Source organism: Metarhizium brunneum, chromosome 1 (genome assembly GCF_013426205.1).
Source record: "Metarhizium brunneum chromosome 1, complete sequence".
NCBI classification, from domain to species: domain Eukaryota; kingdom Fungi; phylum Ascomycota; class Sordariomycetes; order Hypocreales; family Clavicipitaceae; genus Metarhizium; species Metarhizium brunneum.
Window position 1 is genome coordinate 6,673,316 of NC_089422.1, and position 15,941 is coordinate 6,689,256.

At 54.5% G+C, this 15,941-nt stretch overlaps 6 protein-coding genes and 1 non-coding gene across 7 annotated transcripts; 4 read left to right on the forward strand and 3 right to left on the reverse strand.

The window, feature by feature from the left end:
* Positions 1-93: 93 nt before the first annotated feature.
* PARP2 (Poly [ADP-ribose] polymerase 2) lies at positions 94-2,417 on the forward strand (the record flags this gene model as incomplete). Its single annotated transcript, XM_014693039.1, has 3 exons — positions 94-846; positions 920-2,194; positions 2,295-2,417. 3 exons carry the CDS (start codon positions 94-96, stop codon positions 2,415-2,417), a joined length of 2,151 nt encoding a protein of 716 aa, XP_014548525.1.
* Positions 2,418-2,736: 319 nt separating this feature from the next.
* Positions 2,737-5,196, reverse strand: G6M90_00g020210 (uncharacterized protein; the record flags this gene model as incomplete). Its single annotated transcript, XM_014693038.1, has 2 exons — positions 2,737-4,528; positions 4,592-5,196. The coding sequence occupies 2 exons, from the start codon at positions 5,194-5,196 to the stop codon at positions 2,737-2,739; spliced, it is 2,397 nt and encodes a 798-aa protein (XP_014548524.1).
* Positions 5,197-6,597: 1,401 nt separating this feature from the next.
* G6M90_00g020220 (uncharacterized protein) lies at positions 6,598-6,990 on the forward strand (the record flags this gene model as incomplete). The annotated part of the gene is made up of 1 exon (XM_014693037.1): positions 6,598-6,990. One exon carries the CDS (start codon positions 6,598-6,600, stop codon positions 6,988-6,990), a length of 393 nt encoding a protein of 130 aa, XP_014548523.1.
* Positions 6,991-8,294: 1,304 nt separating this feature from the next.
* On the reverse strand, positions 8,295-9,244 carry G6M90_00g020230 (uncharacterized protein; the record flags this gene model as incomplete). Its single annotated transcript, XM_066129852.1, has 2 exons — positions 8,295-9,103; positions 9,151-9,244. 2 exons carry the CDS (start codon positions 9,242-9,244, stop codon positions 8,295-8,297), a joined length of 903 nt encoding a protein of 300 aa, XP_065985780.1.
* A 1,743-nt stretch (positions 9,245-10,987) lies between these two features.
* Positions 10,988-12,286, reverse strand: hxnT (Flavin oxidoreductase hxnT; the record flags this gene model as incomplete). The annotated part of the gene is made up of 2 exons (XM_014693035.1): positions 10,988-11,962; positions 12,032-12,286. 2 exons carry the CDS (start codon positions 12,284-12,286, stop codon positions 10,988-10,990), a joined length of 1,230 nt encoding a protein of 409 aa, XP_014548521.1.
* A 1,553-nt stretch (positions 12,287-13,839) lies between these two features.
* On the forward strand, positions 13,840-15,190 carry G6M90_00g020250 (uncharacterized protein; the record flags this gene model as incomplete). The annotated part of the gene is made up of 6 exons (XM_014693034.1): positions 13,840-14,026; positions 14,086-14,105; positions 14,159-14,195; positions 14,259-14,326; positions 14,379-14,851; positions 14,905-15,190. 6 exons carry the CDS (start codon positions 13,840-13,842, stop codon positions 15,188-15,190), a joined length of 1,071 nt encoding a protein of 356 aa, XP_014548520.1.
* Positions 15,191-15,714: 524 nt separating this feature from the next.
* On the forward strand, positions 15,715-15,808 carry G6M90_tRNA00000013. Its single transcript has one exon. It is a non-coding gene; the product is annotated as a tRNA-Arg (tRNA).
* The last annotated feature ends 133 nt before the right edge of the window (positions 15,809-15,941 follow it).

The following is a 15,941-nucleotide window of genomic DNA, read 5'->3' on the forward strand; positions in this document are numbered from 1 at the left end:
TCGACCACTCCATCCCTCACCATTCCTTCACTCTCTCCAATTGGCCTATTCCATCGTCCTTTTTACCTCATAAATGGTTAATCCTTACTCACAATGCCTGCAACGCGAGGTCGCCGGACAGCTGCAGCCGCAGCCGTACCAGCAAATCCCCTCCAGGCCCATCGCCTCGCTTTCTCTGGCAAGTTTCCTGGATTCTCCCACAAGGACCTCAACACCCTATTCACTTCTCTTGGCGCATCTGTGACTCCCTCAGTGAACGGACGCAACACCCATCTCGTCTGTGACGAAAAGGACTTCCTCAGGAAGGCCCCTAAAGTCAGAGATGCCGAAGCCGCTGGCGTTTCGTTGGTCAAGCCCGAGTGGGTGGCTGAAGTGGCCAAGCTGAGGACAGACGTGGACCCAAGCAACTACCTCTGGCCAGAAGAGCAACACGATCAGGGCGATCATGAAACTCCAGATGATTGCAGTGCAGATGGAAGTGGAAAGAAGCGCCCTATCGCCGTGGCCAACTCCAATGGCAGTGACCTAGATGCGGGAGCAGACGATGGGCACGTCGCCAAAAAGCCTCGAGGCAAGGCTGCTCAAGTAAAGGATGAAGCAGAAGAAGAAAGAGAAGAAGTAGTAGACCAAGGAAATTCAGTCAAGGAGGAAACCATTGAGACGAAACTCAAGGAGCTATCCAAAGGTCAATTTTTGAAGAAGAAGGACATTGTTATTCCGGTTGATGAGCGTTGTCCCCTTCAGACCTATGCCGTATATATTGAGCCGCGGAGCGGCATGATCTACGACGCCTCTCTAAACCAATCCAGCACTTCAAATAATCACAACAAGTTTTATCGCTTGCAGGTAAGCCGCCCGGTTTTCGCCTTCGCTCCCTTCCACTGCGATTTTTCTCAAAGCAAAATATTGACTCCCACAGATCTTGTTTCAAGGCTTGACCTACAAAACTTGGACGAGATGGGGCCGCGTTGGCGAGATGGGACAGAATGCCATTCTCGGGGACGGCTCCCTCGATGATGCCAAGAAGCACTTTGAGAAGAAGTTTAAAGATAAGTCTGGTCTTGCCTGGAAGGACCGCACCAAGGACCCCAAACCCAACAAGTACGCCTTTGTGGAGAGAAGCTACGACGAGGAGTCTGAAGACGGCGAGCAGGGCACAGCTCCCGACGCCAAGAAGGAAAATGAACAAGATTACAAACCTCCCGAATGCACACTTCCCGCACAAGTCCGCGAGGTCATGGAGCTTATCTTCAACCAAAACTACTTCGACGCAACTATGTCCTCTCTTAACTATGACGCCAACAAGCTGCCTCTCGGGAAGCTCAGCAAAGCTACCATATTGAGAGGCTTCCAACAACTCAAGGACCTTGCTTCTCTGATGGACGATCCTGCCCTGGCCACCTCACAGTGGGACATGACTGTCGCAGCAGCAACAGAACACCTCTCTAATACATACTACTCTCTCATCCCGCACGCCTTTGGTCGTAATCGCCCGCCCATCATCAACAATGAAGCTCTCCTTAAGAAGGAAATTGAGCTCCTCGAAAGTCTGTCCGACATGAAGGACGCGTCCAACATCATGAAGATTGATCGCTCAAAGGCTCGTACAGTCCATCCTATGGACAGCCACTTTCAAGGGCTGGGCATGCGTGAAATGACACCCTTGGACCACTCATCGTCCGAGTTCGACTACCTCCAAAGATACCTCAACGGATCCAAGGGCTCAACCCATGGAATCAACTACAAGGTCCGCAACATTTTCCGTATCCGGCGTGCTGGCGAGTACGAACGCTTCAACGACTCGGTCTTCACCAAAATTCCTTCCGACAGGCGCCTTCTCTGGCACGGTTCACGATGCACCAATTTCGGCGGTATTCTGAGCCAGGGACTCCGAATCGCACCTCCGGAGGCTCCTGTATCGGGATACATGTTTGGAAAGGGTATTTACCTAGCAGACATGTCCACCAAGTCTGCCAACTACTGCTGCTCCTATATTTCCAATAGCCACGCACTTTTGCTCCTCTGCGAGGCTGAACTAGGCGACCCGCTTCAGAAACTCACTGATGCATCGTACAGCGCCGGCGAGGATGCCCAGAAGGGTGGCATGTACAGTACTTGGGGAATGGGCAGTACCGGTCCCAGTAGTTGGGTGGACGCGGGAGCGGTCCACCATTCCCTGGAGGGTATTAAAATGGTATGTTGATTCTCTCCGTTGCTGCCGCTTCGCCAGCTTGACCGCCTGCTGCCCTCTTGACACCCTTTTTCTATGCGCAGAATCACGCTAATGTGAACAGCCCGACACAAAAGTAGCCCCCGGCCCAACCAACGTCGATGGCGCATATCTCGCCTACAATGAATATATCTGCTACGACGTGGCGCAAGTCAAGCTCCGCTACTTGTTCCACGTGGAGATGTGATTTACCATGGGGATGTACGATAGTTTATAAACCAGCGAGGATATAGCCCCTGCCAAGGCGGACTTGCGGGCTTGGGAGGTTTTGTTATATAGTATTTTTAAATTTTCCCCTCGGATGAGACTAAACAAGCTCCCTTGCCATGATTTGCTTCTCATGGCTAGAAATATACCAACTACACTCATACATAAACGCCGTAATGCAAAAGCAGGTGTTACTTATATAAACACGTCTGGCTCGCCTCCGCCGGGTATCACACGTTATTTCATCGTCGTGCCACCATTAAAAAAAACATTGCACATGCCTAGATCTCTATACGAGCTCACACACCCACGCCGCTGCTCAGAAAATCGGGCCACTGCAAATCACTGCTCCAGTTCCAAGGGCTCAACTCGACGCCCATGGCGTGAGCCAGTCCGTTGTCTTGGTCGAAAATTTCCAGCGCTCCCTCGTAAGCGCTGTTGAGTTCGCCTGCACCAATATCGGACTTATTGGAAGCGTTTGTCAAATCCATTGGCTCTGGCTCCGCGTGGGCTTGTACAGCTGCTTCCATGCTGGGGAATGCTGGCGCGGTAGTCCAAGCATTTGGGGTGGCCAGTTCCTGGGCGGACAGCGACGTCTGCATTGGCATGGCGGTGGCTGCTGTTACGGGCGTAGTGATGAAGGGTTCCGGAGGGTGCGAGTTGGTGCGACATGCCACTGTCTGCGTCGTCGATATCACGCTTGGTTCCTCCGTCACCTCGATATTTCGAAGGACGGGATGTCTGGATGGGGCATCGGTGCCAGCGCTGTTGGTCCGGTTGGAGTCGACCATGGTGTCTTGCGGAGAGGAGACTTCCGACCCAAGACCCTGGCTGATCAGTCGTTCCAGGTCAGATCGAATGGCCCCTGCCGCCGGACCCATGCAGCACTGCTTGATGGTATGCAGACAAACTTTGGCCTTTTCCGTCACCACCTCGACCGTCAACCCCAAGTTGTGGGCAGCGCCGTGGAACGCATATTTTAGCATGCGAGCACACTGATAGGCGCAGAGGGCCAAATCTAGGTCTGCCACAGGCCTGGCCCCGAGTTTATGCATGGAAGAAAATATGCTGGCCATGGCCAGGGAGTGATCTACGCACTGGCGTTGGCAGTGAGCGAGAAATGATGGGTCCAACTTTTGCAATGTGGCCTCGGGCAGGGCTTCCCTGAATCCAGCCATGGTCATACGATATAGGTCACAATGGCATTGATGCCACCAGACGTGGATCATGACAAAAACACAAATCCTGGGAGAGTATGCTCTTAGCCGGAGAGAGCTTTCGGAGAATTGAAACGAAGACGGGAGTCGGCCGGCAAAGTCGTCTAGTTGCTTGTGCAATGCTAGGACAGGATCTTGCAGACTTGACGTATCGGTGATGGTGCGGCCCACGAGAACATCTTTGGTGAACTCGATAATCTTCTGGCGCAGATGGAGGATGCGGATATGAAGTGCCAGACTCCCAACGTCTTCCGGGGGCGGTATGTCAGGGCCGTTGCTTGCAGGGTCAAGCATTTCGGCGGCTTGTGGCAGATCGAATTCGAAATTTCGTTCGTTGCAAGGCAAGCTAACAAAGATTCTGTCCGCTCGCCACAACGCAAAATCCCGGTACCCCGCTGAAATACCAGTGTCGATGCAGTATAGTGACCACATCAACCGTCTTCGAGACTCCTGGGCCAAGAAGCACAGATTGGGGCTGGCGTGGTTCAGGCGTAGTGCTGCAGCGAAACGAGACGCCATGCTCAGGAGCATAAAGGCGCTAGGGTATTTGTTGGACAGTATTCTGTGCTTGATCATGAAGACTAGGGCCTGGACTTTGAATGTCGACGGTCGTGAGTAATCGGAAAAGATGAGGTGCTCCGCGCGATCAATGCAACGGTCACCGTACTCACGCACGCCAGCGCCCATATCCGTCAAACACGATGTGATGCCGATGAGGGCTAACAAGAGTGCTTTGTCGACTTTGTCAGAGTTGTATTGCTCCATGAGTGATGCGCGATGCAAGAATGAGTACATGGGGATATGGTGAACATGGCGGAAGAATTGGTCAAAGGTGCGACTAGTCAGAGAATCAAAAGACTCGTCGATGCTGGGACTACCATCATGTTAGCCGAGACATGCCCTATTATCCCATACGCTTATAAAATAGGACACATACATTTCGTGGTTAAAGGTACTTGGCGTGTTTGCCGGATCAGTGACGGGTGTGTCGCTATCATCATGTTTGTCTTGATCCCGATCCTTTGTCCTGTCCTTGTCATCGCCATCGTGACTACGAGGGCTCCGAACCTCGCCGTAGCCGCCCCTACCCGTGCCCTTGGCTCTTTTTCCAGGGCGGTAGACGCATTCGATACCCTGGGAGCGACATCGGTCGCAAGCGGGCATGTGGCCGGAACATCGGGCCTTGCGGCTATGGCAACTCAGACATGCCTGCTTGACTCTGCGACGCGGCAGGGCCAGGGACCAGTTGTCGGCATCAGAGTCGTCGTAGGAGCATGGGAACCCAAGCCTTTGGCAGTTGGAACAGACTGGGCGAAGGCCGTTACAACGGACTTTGCGGAAGCGACAAGTTGAGCATGTCGTCGAAGACTTCTTGGGCCGCTGACCGGGCGAGAAGGCACCGTGAGATTCCGACTTGGAGTGGGATTGTGTGTGATCCGGAGCCGGGGAAGCCGACTGCGGCTGGGGCTGGGACTGATGGGGCTCAAAGGGTATTGCAGATGTTGCGGGCGTGGACGTTGAGGTGTCTCGGTCCAGTTCCATGACGGGCGAGGCAAACCCGTTGGCGGACACGTGGGATGCAGCAGGAGAAGGTGATGGAGGGCGACGACCCGAAGCGGGCGCCGGATCCTGAGAGAAATGCAGCGTCACAAGACGGCCCCAAGGGAGAGGCCAGAGTGAACAAATGGCGAGCGGATTGGCAAACACCAAGCATGGAGAGCAGGCAAGCGAGGGGCCGAAGCGACAGGCGAGGACGAGGACGATGAGGCCGGAGATGCTTCGGGCGCGGTGGTGTTGAGTTTGGCCTGAGCAGACTCGGGTGTGCCGTCAAGAAACATGAGAGAATGAAGCCGGTTTGAGATGACCAAGGCAGGCGGCAGGAAGAGCACAGAAAAGCAACTACATTGTGCGAGCAGGTAAATTTGAATCGGCGACTGGTTGTGAGGGCGAGACGAGAATCCAAGCGGGCAGAAACCGGACCACTTGGCTGCGGTGACTGGCACTGACTACTTAGTGGAGTGGGGACCTCGATGCTCCGACCTCCATGTCTGGACTCTGCAACTCCTGCGCGCTAGGCCGCCGTTGACAGGAAGGGGCAGGGCAATTTGTGGAGCCGGGTGGCGCCTTTGGACCAATCGATTGATGCCCTCGAGCTGGTGGCAAGTCCTGTCTGGGCTCCTTCCCACGATCGGCGCACATCAGTGACTACGGTGAACGCAGCGTGACTCTGTGAGTGAGCAGGGCAGACGCCGATGGCCCGAAGCACGCCAGCGGTGACGAGGACGCAGGCGCAACCGCCCGTCACTGGTTGAGCAATGCCTTGCGCCGTCATCAATGCGTCCCTCTCACGGCCATGGTTCCGGATGCCTTTCGACACGCCTGCGCCGAGGCGTCTCGTGGCACAAGAAGCGAATTGAATTTTCCCCTTCCCTTCGCCGATCAAAATCGCCCGACGGCAACACGGCGGCCCGCCACGCGGTGGCCAGCCACTCATTGCGACGCCATTGGCATGTACCAGACGCCGACGGCCCGCTCCTCTTCAGTCCCCCCGCCCGGAGAAGCAGTCGAAAACTCATGCGTCGGTGTTTGCTTACCCTTGCCCATGCGGCGTGGCCACAACCCGTCTGTCTCTGTGTCCAAATCCACCCAAAAAAAAAAAAATAAGCTTGAATCTGGACTGTCTTACCATGCCCCCAACAAAGGGCCTTCTTTGCATCTTCTAGACGTCTTGTATCCCAGCAAGCCACGCTGTGACCTCCTTCACCTCGGATCCCGGGCCGTTGAGCCCCATGGGCAACCCCGCATTCCTGCCGCCCAACTGCCCGCTTTGGGGCCGTTTCGTGCTCGACTTCCGACTCCCGATCCGAGAACCGCTATAGTATTAAGCTGACGCCATGGCCACAGTATTTCTGCCTTGTTCCTTCGTCTTTGCTTTCGCCCGCCATGTCCCTTCGCGTCTTCCTTGTTGAGTCCCTCGGATTCCCAAGAAGCCACCATGCCATTTTCGTCGAGGCTTCACGCGGCGGTGGCGGCTACATATTCCACGTTACCGGCAATATCCAACAGGGGATGAGATACGAAATGAAGGCCACCGATGCCGCGCCAGACACTGACCCTTCTTACCACGGACAGACGAGGCTAGGATGGAGTTCCGCCAACGACATGGCGCGCATCGATGCGATTTGCAAGTCTAATCCCGCCCCCGAGAAGCAATTTGAGGGTGCCCGGAAGATCACGGCGTATCCGGTTCGGCGGTGTCAGGAATGGACGGCAGAGACTATTGGGTTGCTGAGGGAGCGAGGCGTGCTTGTGGATGGTGGTGATGCGGCTGCTTGACGCTGACCATGTTGCCAAATAGCCTAATTCCGGGACGTAACGGATACAATACTCATCCATCACCTACAATCGTCGCATGGGTTTTGCATTGGTGAAGCTACTCGGCCGTGCCGCGTTGTCTCATAGACATTGATTCGGCATAGACACGACAGGCGTCTCTATTTCCTCCTTTCCATGGTGGCAAGAAATAAGACGAGTTGGCCTTGGATCAGTGGGACAATGGCTCTGGGGCAAGCCATAATAGGCGACCTGGTATTTGTAGCGTATTTGATGCTATAGAAGATTCTTTCAGGTTCCAGCACTGAACAAGTCTACAGGGCTCTTGTAGATTGCCACTTGCATCACCAGCCTCATTCTAGCTTTGGCAGGGACGTAGATTCCAAGTTTTCTGTACGAGCTACATCATACATGCTACCAATGCCGTGGTAGACTCTTGGTGGAAAAACGCTGTTGTGTGAGACCCAACAGACGTTTGGCGGGAAAAGTATCCAACCAAACACATGTTGCAACTAGCGAGGGTGCCATCCACTCGTCTCTTCATCTTTCAACCCTTTTACCGTTTCATTGCTGGCTTTTCAACAGGTCGAGTGACAAGTGAATTAGCCTTGTTGATTCCGTTGCAGCTCTTTCGCTGCCGGCCGTACGCCAACATGGTCCCCATTCTCTTCCTGTGTCCACGCCAACTTCGGTGTGTTGTAAATCACCAATGCAATATCCGTCCTATTGTTATCATCATGTTACATAGCCTTGGTTCCTAGGTAACTAGGTATTGACCCCAGTACTTCAGACTCACCTTTATGTTGCACAAGGTGGGGAGAAGTATGTGACGTCGTAGCCGTCGTGGAGATGCACGCATCCTCCCGTCGAACTTGGATAACCTTAAATTTAAGACTCCCAGTCGTCGCATTGAAACCGCGATTGTATTTGAAGATGCCAATTGGAAGCTTAGCAGGGTCATAATCCCCCATAGCCAACAAACAATCCATTGCGAACCATCTGTTCGAATTGCTTGATAGTTTCGGGCTTACGTATAAATACTCATGATCAGGCCAAAATAGTACGGTTCTGCATTCCAAGCATCCTAGCTACAATATCCAGCAATAAACAACAAGCGCCTAAAATCATTCTCAATCTCCCCTCTGGTCGTAACGACTATCCTGCCTTGGTAGCCGCTGCCATAACATCAGCATATATGTAACTTGCATTTCCGCCCATGCTCGCCAAGGCACACCCGGTGCATGGACACGTCGATAGGCTTCCGCAGATGACGGCTGCACAAAAGTGTACTTTGGAACGCCAACCCTCTAGATGAGTTCCGCGTGGCCCAGTAGATTCCCAAACCAATTCTTGATAGTCGCCGCCATGTGTGTGACGGCGTGTTGCAGCCAGAGCCAACATACCGACACTAGCTGAACCAAGTGTTCGACGAGCCAATATATTCCGTAGCATGCCGCAATAATAATCACCAGCGCCCAGAGTATTCCAAAGACCTTGGCCCAGTCTATCGACACTAGTCGTCGTGAATTCCTCGCGTGTGTATTCCGTCCCCAAACTCGCCTTGCAAGAACTGGCCGCGGAGGATTCGCAGGCCGGGGAGTCGGCAACAAAGGCGTCCTCTCATTATACCGCGCCTGCCGCGTGACACTCATCTGAGAATAGGAAAAAGACGTCGGCAGGCGCCCCGGCGATTGTATCCCGCCGTAAACGGGCCGGTCCGGGATATCATACCGCGACCTCTGGGGCCTTGTTGCAGTCTGCGAGGGAGGCAGCACCAATGTCCAGCCGTATCCAGCAATTCTGCCATTCAGCTGCCCGGGAACCGGATACTGAGCATGCAAGATGAGCTGACGGTACGAATTATCCGAGAGATACGGGCTCCGGAGCCAGTGCGACGCATAGGGCCGCAGTGCCTTGAATTTAGCTCTGAGAACCTTGCTAATGTGCACGTACGAGTCCTTGGTCAGCCTGTCCTCGGCCTCGCACAGCTCGAGCAGCATCTTGTTGTCGGGATGAGGAGCACTCGGCTTGATGGGCAGGTAACGGCCCCTGGCTCTCGTCTCGGTGGGAAACTTGTCCACGAGGCTGGTCCCTCCAAACGAAGTCAACTTCGGGTCTCGAGTCAGCAAAACGGCCCCTTTCGGCACGGGGATGACGCGCTACTTGCTGGGAAAAAGTCCACCTCGCCGGCACTCAGCATGGGCGACAGGACGACGACGGGGTGGTTGTAGACGCCGGGCTCGAAGCCCAGATCCATTGTATCCCTTGTCGGGAGCCACATGATGCGTCCTGTCAGCCGGGGACAGGACGGACTGGCCGTGGCAGGGTGCCTCTGGGGAGTATGAGGACCGAGCATGATGGACGCGTCTCACGCCGAGCATGTATGTTTGCTGCTGGGTCATACGGCCGGATTCAAACATGGTATACGGAGTAGCAGTGAAGCGTTTGTCGTTCGTTACGACCCCGCTTTGTGATTGCAAACGGCTTGCATGGTTGTGTAACCGTGATTCCATACCGGCGGTGATGTCATTGGATAGAGTGCCGCGCTGATGCCTAACTGCCGTGTCTCGGTTTGATTACACTCGCTCTACGGAGTACCTGGGACGTGACTCTTTGGAAACAGCACGGCCGTACTTGATTGCGTTGCGCGTACCGATGTGATATAAATGCTCGATTTGTTTTCATGTCCCGATATAGTGTGGGTGACTTTGATCATGCCCAACAGCAAAGAAAAGCTGGCTTGATAGATGATGCTGGACAAGAGGAAGAGCTTGTTGTCATTTTGTGATGTTCCAACCTTACAGCCTTTCTGCCTGGAACTCGGTGAATTATACACATCTCACCTCCAGGGCGGCCAAAGCGCGTCCGTGGTCTCGGTGTTGGCTTTTGAATGTGTGAGGGCGTGATTTGTCGCTTAGTAGTTTACAACTTTTTTTTCAAGCAGACACCACCACATATACGGCAGCAGTCTACCTTGTGCGACCTTGGACTATCAGAGAGGGCCCATGACAAAGCCGTGGTTTGTGTTTGCTGTGTAGGCACTATATACCCAATGGGAATTGTTACCTCGCTTTGTTCAACCCTTGTCAAGTTTTGAAATTACACATGGGGTGCCCAATACTATAGTGCTTGTCGAGCTGTGTATTGACTCTTTTATATCAGACATCCTTGGGGCGTCAGAATTTGGTCAACAAAAGTGTCTATTTGTAACAGTAAACAACTCCTCCTGGTGCTATTATACACGCCGTGGAAGGACAAGTCGAAATAAAAGAGTTTGCCGCCTCTGAAACGCAGTAGTCACGCAGCTCGGTCTGTCTTTGTGGAAATGTCTGCAAGGATACAGATTCAAGTAGCATTGTGCAAAGTTGGATGAATTTCATCTTTTACCAGGTCAGAACCGACCCTGCAAAGAGCCTCGCATGGTGCTACATGTAAGCTTAATTTGACAGCGGGGGCTATTCGTGCTCCATCCGGCTAACTGTGACAAGGGCAGTGATATTGGGCTTGGAACAATGTTCGATATTCAGCTAATAATTCGCTTTAATATCAAAGGTCCTTGGTTTTCTCAAGGCCTTAAGGGGCAGATGACCCTTATTTATATCAAGAGGCGGTCAAAGGGCTGTCCTAGGTGCCTGAGGCCTCTGTTAGGTCTCAAGCCCTTATGTAACTATCGTCATGTTCAAGGTACGGCCCGTGCCTTTATGGCAACGTGACATTCGTGTAACACTAACCAACTTATTTCCACAGGTTAAGCCATTACCGTTGTCCGACTCTATCAGTCACGTCACAATAGCGGATTGCACTCTATTTTTCTCGGGACCGTACCAAACAAATGTACAAGGATGCAAAATATAACGGGCGGAAACAGCCGAACCACCACAAAAGCATCTCCATCAACAACCAAAGACTCTCCACAACGGCCATTGGTCATCAGCACAAAGTAGTCTTTGCCAAGCAGACTTATCCCAGTTGTTTCGTCCCATTCATCTATCAAAGTGATCTACGTCGCGCCATCCCGATACGCCGGATAATCCGTATATCCCACCACAGGATCAGCAAACGGCCCATAAAACGTAGATCGATCATACGGCGCCAGCGGCAGCCCCTCGCGCAGTCTAGCCACAAGATCAGGATTACTTATAAAGTACCGCCCGTACAGCAGCCCATCGTACCGTCCCGCCTCCAGCAGCCCCCACGAGTTCCCGCCGTCAAACCCACCAGCCGAGAAGAACGGCGTGTCGCCCCAAATGCCCCTAAACACAGACAAGTCCACCCGCGACAAGCCCCAGGAATCGAGAAACGCCTGCTTCTCCGCCCCGGAAAAGATCTGCTCGTACCGCGGCTCGACGAAGCTGACGTACGAGAGGCGCGGGAGGCGCCGCTTGAGCTCTCTACAGAGGTGAGCCCACGTCTCGACCCTCTGCTCGCCGCGCGCCTGGTTGAACAGGCCAAAGGGCGTCAGGCGAATGGCCAGGTTGTCCTCGCCGACGGTCCTCGCCAGCCCGTCCATCAGGTCAATGACAAACTTGCACCGCTTCTCCGGGGTCCCGCCGTACTCGTCCGTTCGCTGATTAGCGTTGGAGCTGAGGAACTGCTCGGGCAGGTAGCCGTTGCCGCCGTGGAGCTCTACGCCGTCGAAGCCGACTTCCATGGCCGTTCTGGCCGCGTCGCAAAAGTCGCCAATGGTTCTCGTGATGTGCTCGTGGGTGAGCGCGATCGGCGGGTGGTCGGCGAGTTTGACCGGGGCGGTGGTGTGAGGCGGCGGGTAGGGGAAGTACTCGTCCGGGTCGTCCCACGGCACGCTCGACGGCGCGACGATGGGTGTGCCGGTGAGTTGGGGGATGTTGGCGCGGCCCGAGTGCCATAGTTGCGCGTAGATGTAGCCGCCTTTGGCGTGGACGGCGTCAACTACCTTCTTCCACCCTGCGGCTTGCTCTTGGCGAAACAGCCCGGGGACACCGGGCATGGCATTTCCCTACACGTCAGGTTAGGTTGGGTTGTGATTCAGCGAGTTGGGATCTACATTGTCCGGGGGGGATATCACCTCGAGCGAGGGCGGGAGGCCTTCCGAGATGATCAACCCGCCGGCGGTGGCTCGCTGGGAATAGTAGTCGACTACGTGCTCGTTGGGGACCCAGACACGATTTGGTTTCTCGGGTGTCGAGTCGGAAAGGGGCGTTCCGCGGTTGCGGGTGAGGGGTGCGTGGACAACCCGGTGCTTTAGCTCAATCTTGCCATTGGCAATCTTTAAAGGCTTGAACAGCTTTGAATCCCAGTGAGGGTTGACGAGTTCGCCCATCTTGCTGATGCCCCGAGGAAGGCGTTGACCGGCAACGCCAAGCGTATAAGTGGTTAGGAAGGGTCAATATTGGCGTGGACAACTGCCAACACAGAGTATCGCCAAGACGGAAACCCCCAGTACAGGGTTCGAAAAGGAAAAGCAGAGCACAACGTTGGGAGGGCACAAGAGTATAATCGAGATGCGGTACAAGGGACTGCGTACGAGGAATGAGCGGCAGATGTGCTGATTTCGTGGCGCCCGGGTACACGACTTCTGTACGCGCGACAGTCAGAATTATAAAGGCCAATGGCAAGGAGCCCTGACAGAGGGCAAGTACATTATTGCGTCATGTATCACTTTCCACGTCAATCCATGCGGGCAATATATTCTGCCACAGACTGTGTATGGGCAGTGCAAAACAGCCAAGCAAGCACCGTCGACCGTCGACATGTTTGGCGAACAATATCAAGCGCCTGACCCAGTTTTGCACCGGGGCAGTCTGACGATGAGAAACCAATGGGATATGGTTGCCATTCGCAATTTCTGCCATCCATGTCGGCGTCGGTCGTCAAGACGAGCGGTGCGCGGGCGCTAGAAAGCCGTCCATGTCTGGTTGATGATGATGGAGACGTGTCAGGGGACGAGGTGGATATGCGGTGTAAAACGTGTCCGTATCATGGCCACGACAGCAACGAAACCCGATGCCTTGGATGCCTTGGATGCCATGGTCGCGCGTGGGCAGCACCGTCGACGTTTGCGATGCCAAGTCGCCCAGGTTTGGCCTTTGTCACGGGGCAAGTCATGGACCGCTGCTTCAGCCGGACTGGAAAAGGCCAAGTGGATCAAAGCCCGCCTTGGTGCGCAAAAGAGGTTAGCCGTACTCTGTAAAGCTATCGAATCCAACGTGGAAGGTTGAGTTTACCTTTTCGAGCAGATTGTTACACCGTCGACGCTTCGGCTCGCGTTGCCCTGCCGCCTTCGCACGAGGACCGCCGGATGTAACCCGCGCAACGAGGGCTTTGCATGGCCACGATGGCGCAGAGCGCATTTCCCTCACGTTTGCCCCTGTTTTAAGAACAGGGGCTGGCACATCCTCGCCAAGCATCATGGCCGAAAGCATGAAAGCCGGTGGGCCATGGCACATGCCATTATGCAGCATGCAGCATACACATGGGGGAAATAGGGAATTCTCTCATAGTCTGGTACTGGTACTACTAGTACCAGTACATGCCGTATAATAGCCGAATTAAGCTTTCGGCGGCCACGTTTCTGGAAGCAAGTTTCGTCTCGAGCACCAGTAGCAGCGGCAGGCGAACCGCATGAATACCCCGGCGTGGCCTTAAATTTCCGCCTGCCGAGCAAGAAACATCTTGTCCCGTCTTATGATATTCCGGGGGGGTCATGGGGATTCCGTCGCTGCTCCCCGAAACTACAACCCGCGCCTGGTGCCTTGGTCGAAGCGAGCATCGTGTGCCCTCAGCGACACATGAACGAATGAAGCTCTGCGCTCGAGGACCGAAGCATTGATTGCACCGACAGACACGGAAAGCAAAACCCCTTCGGCGGGCAACATGAGCTATCCCGGCGCCGCTCCGCCGCCACCCGGCGCCACGGCCGACCTCGACAACCCCCAGGACGTCTTGAGAACAGTCAACTATGTCACGCAGGCCCTGACGCTGCTTCTCACGACGGCATTTGTCCTCACTCGCCTGTACGCCAAGTCGAGAATACTCGGCGGCGGCGTCAGCATCGACGACTGTAAGTCCTGTCTTTGTGACAGTCGCGACAACACGCTGACCCTCTTGCTCTCCGGACAGATGCAACCTACATCGCATACGTGAGTGTGAAAAGAGACCCGTCGCAAGCTCGACAACTGACACATGTAGCCAGGTGCTAATGGTCGGGTACTGCATCACCGCCGTGTTCGGTAAGTAGCCTCAACTCGCACCGACATTCGCCCCAAAGCCTAACACAACCTCCAACCTCGCAGCGTCCATGCACGGCGGCGGCCTCAACCAATGGGAAGTGCGCCGAGAAGACATCCAGCCCTTCTTCCAGGTGAAAGACTCTCAAAAAAACCACACACCCCAAATATACTGACGCCCGGCAGTCGGGCTACGCAGCCACCCTCTTCTACGCCCCCATGGCGCTGGCCGTCAAGCTGGCCTTGCTCGTCATCATCATCCGCGTCTTCGGCGCCGTCCACAAAAAGACCCTCGTGGGCGTCTACGTCCTCATCGGCATGCTCGTCGCCTACTACGGCTCCGGCTTCTTCATCAAGCTCTTCATCTGCTGGCCCATATCCGCCTACTGGCGCGGCGAGCGGGACAAGTGCCTCAACCAGTCGGCCATCATCACGTCCGACGCCATCATCAGCGTCATCAGCGACCTGACCATCCTGCTGCTCCCCACGCCGCTCACCTGGTCCCTCCAGCTGCCGAGGAGGAAGAGGCTGCGCGTCAGCGGGATCCTGTGCGCGGGCGGCATCGCCACCGCCTTCAGCATATACCGCCTGGTGCTGATCGTTGCGGAGCGCAGGAGCGCCAACCAGACGGTTGTCTTTGTGCAGGTGATTTTGTCGGGGTACGGAGAATCCTGCCGCGTTTGTGTGTGTCTCTGCTGACTTTGTCTTGTAGCAACGCCGAGGTGGGCATCGGCCTTATTTGCGCTTGTCTGCCGGCCGTGTCGGCGCTGTATATTCAAAAGACGCGCGGGTCGTCGTACCTCAAGCAGAGCGGCTACGGGCGCACCGGGTCCAGCAACACGCCGTCGCGGAATAACGAAATCATGCTGACGAGGTCGTTTCACGTCGACACGTCGAGTGTCCATTATGAGGCGCAAAACATGGGCAATGACGAGCTGGCGCTGGTTTCTAAACACCCGCTCAGCCACAAGGGTAGTCGGTCTGATTCTGTGTACTGATTCCCCGGGTGGGAGTGCGCAATCGTGCTCTGCGTAAAACTGTGCTGGCTGATGTAGGGAGATGGGGGTGAATATATGCAACGGCCGCAGGTTTGGCGGATGCGTCATGTCTGCAGACTAGATGTTGTGATGATAATATTAGTATTCAATAGTATGGCACCAACTGTACCGGTGGTGATTTACCTGGCGATGCTGGTGTCTCGCTTTGCGTGTGTTTGCGCGCGCCTAGAGCTGCGAGTATTTCCGCAGGACGTTTGACCCAGGATACTGGTTGCAGTCTCGGATCACTCTGAGACGGGGCAGACACATGTACGGCATGTCCATCATGTTGATGGATGACAATAGCCCCGAGTCGTCGACATTGGCTGCACATCAGAATGATAATAGATGGCGTAATCTTGAAATTGTACTCCAAAGCTGATCCAAAGGGACCCGTGAGCCAGCTGGCCGTCGAATGCCGTCCGACATCCAGTTGCACTAGGTCTATATGTAACAATAGACCAACAACCGCCAACATAACACAAGGCCGTGTAGCTCAATGGCAGAGCGTCTGACTACGATCATCATTATTCAATATCTGTAATCAGAAGGTCGCAGGTTCGACCCCTGTCTCGGTCATTTTTTTGGGCTTTTTTTCTTTTTGCCTAGCTTGTGTAACTTTTCGCGGAGTCAGCAAAGCAGTATACAGGACGTAGTGCTATCCTGTCATTATATAAGCGTAGTCTTTTTCATTTCGTCGGGGTGATTCCGC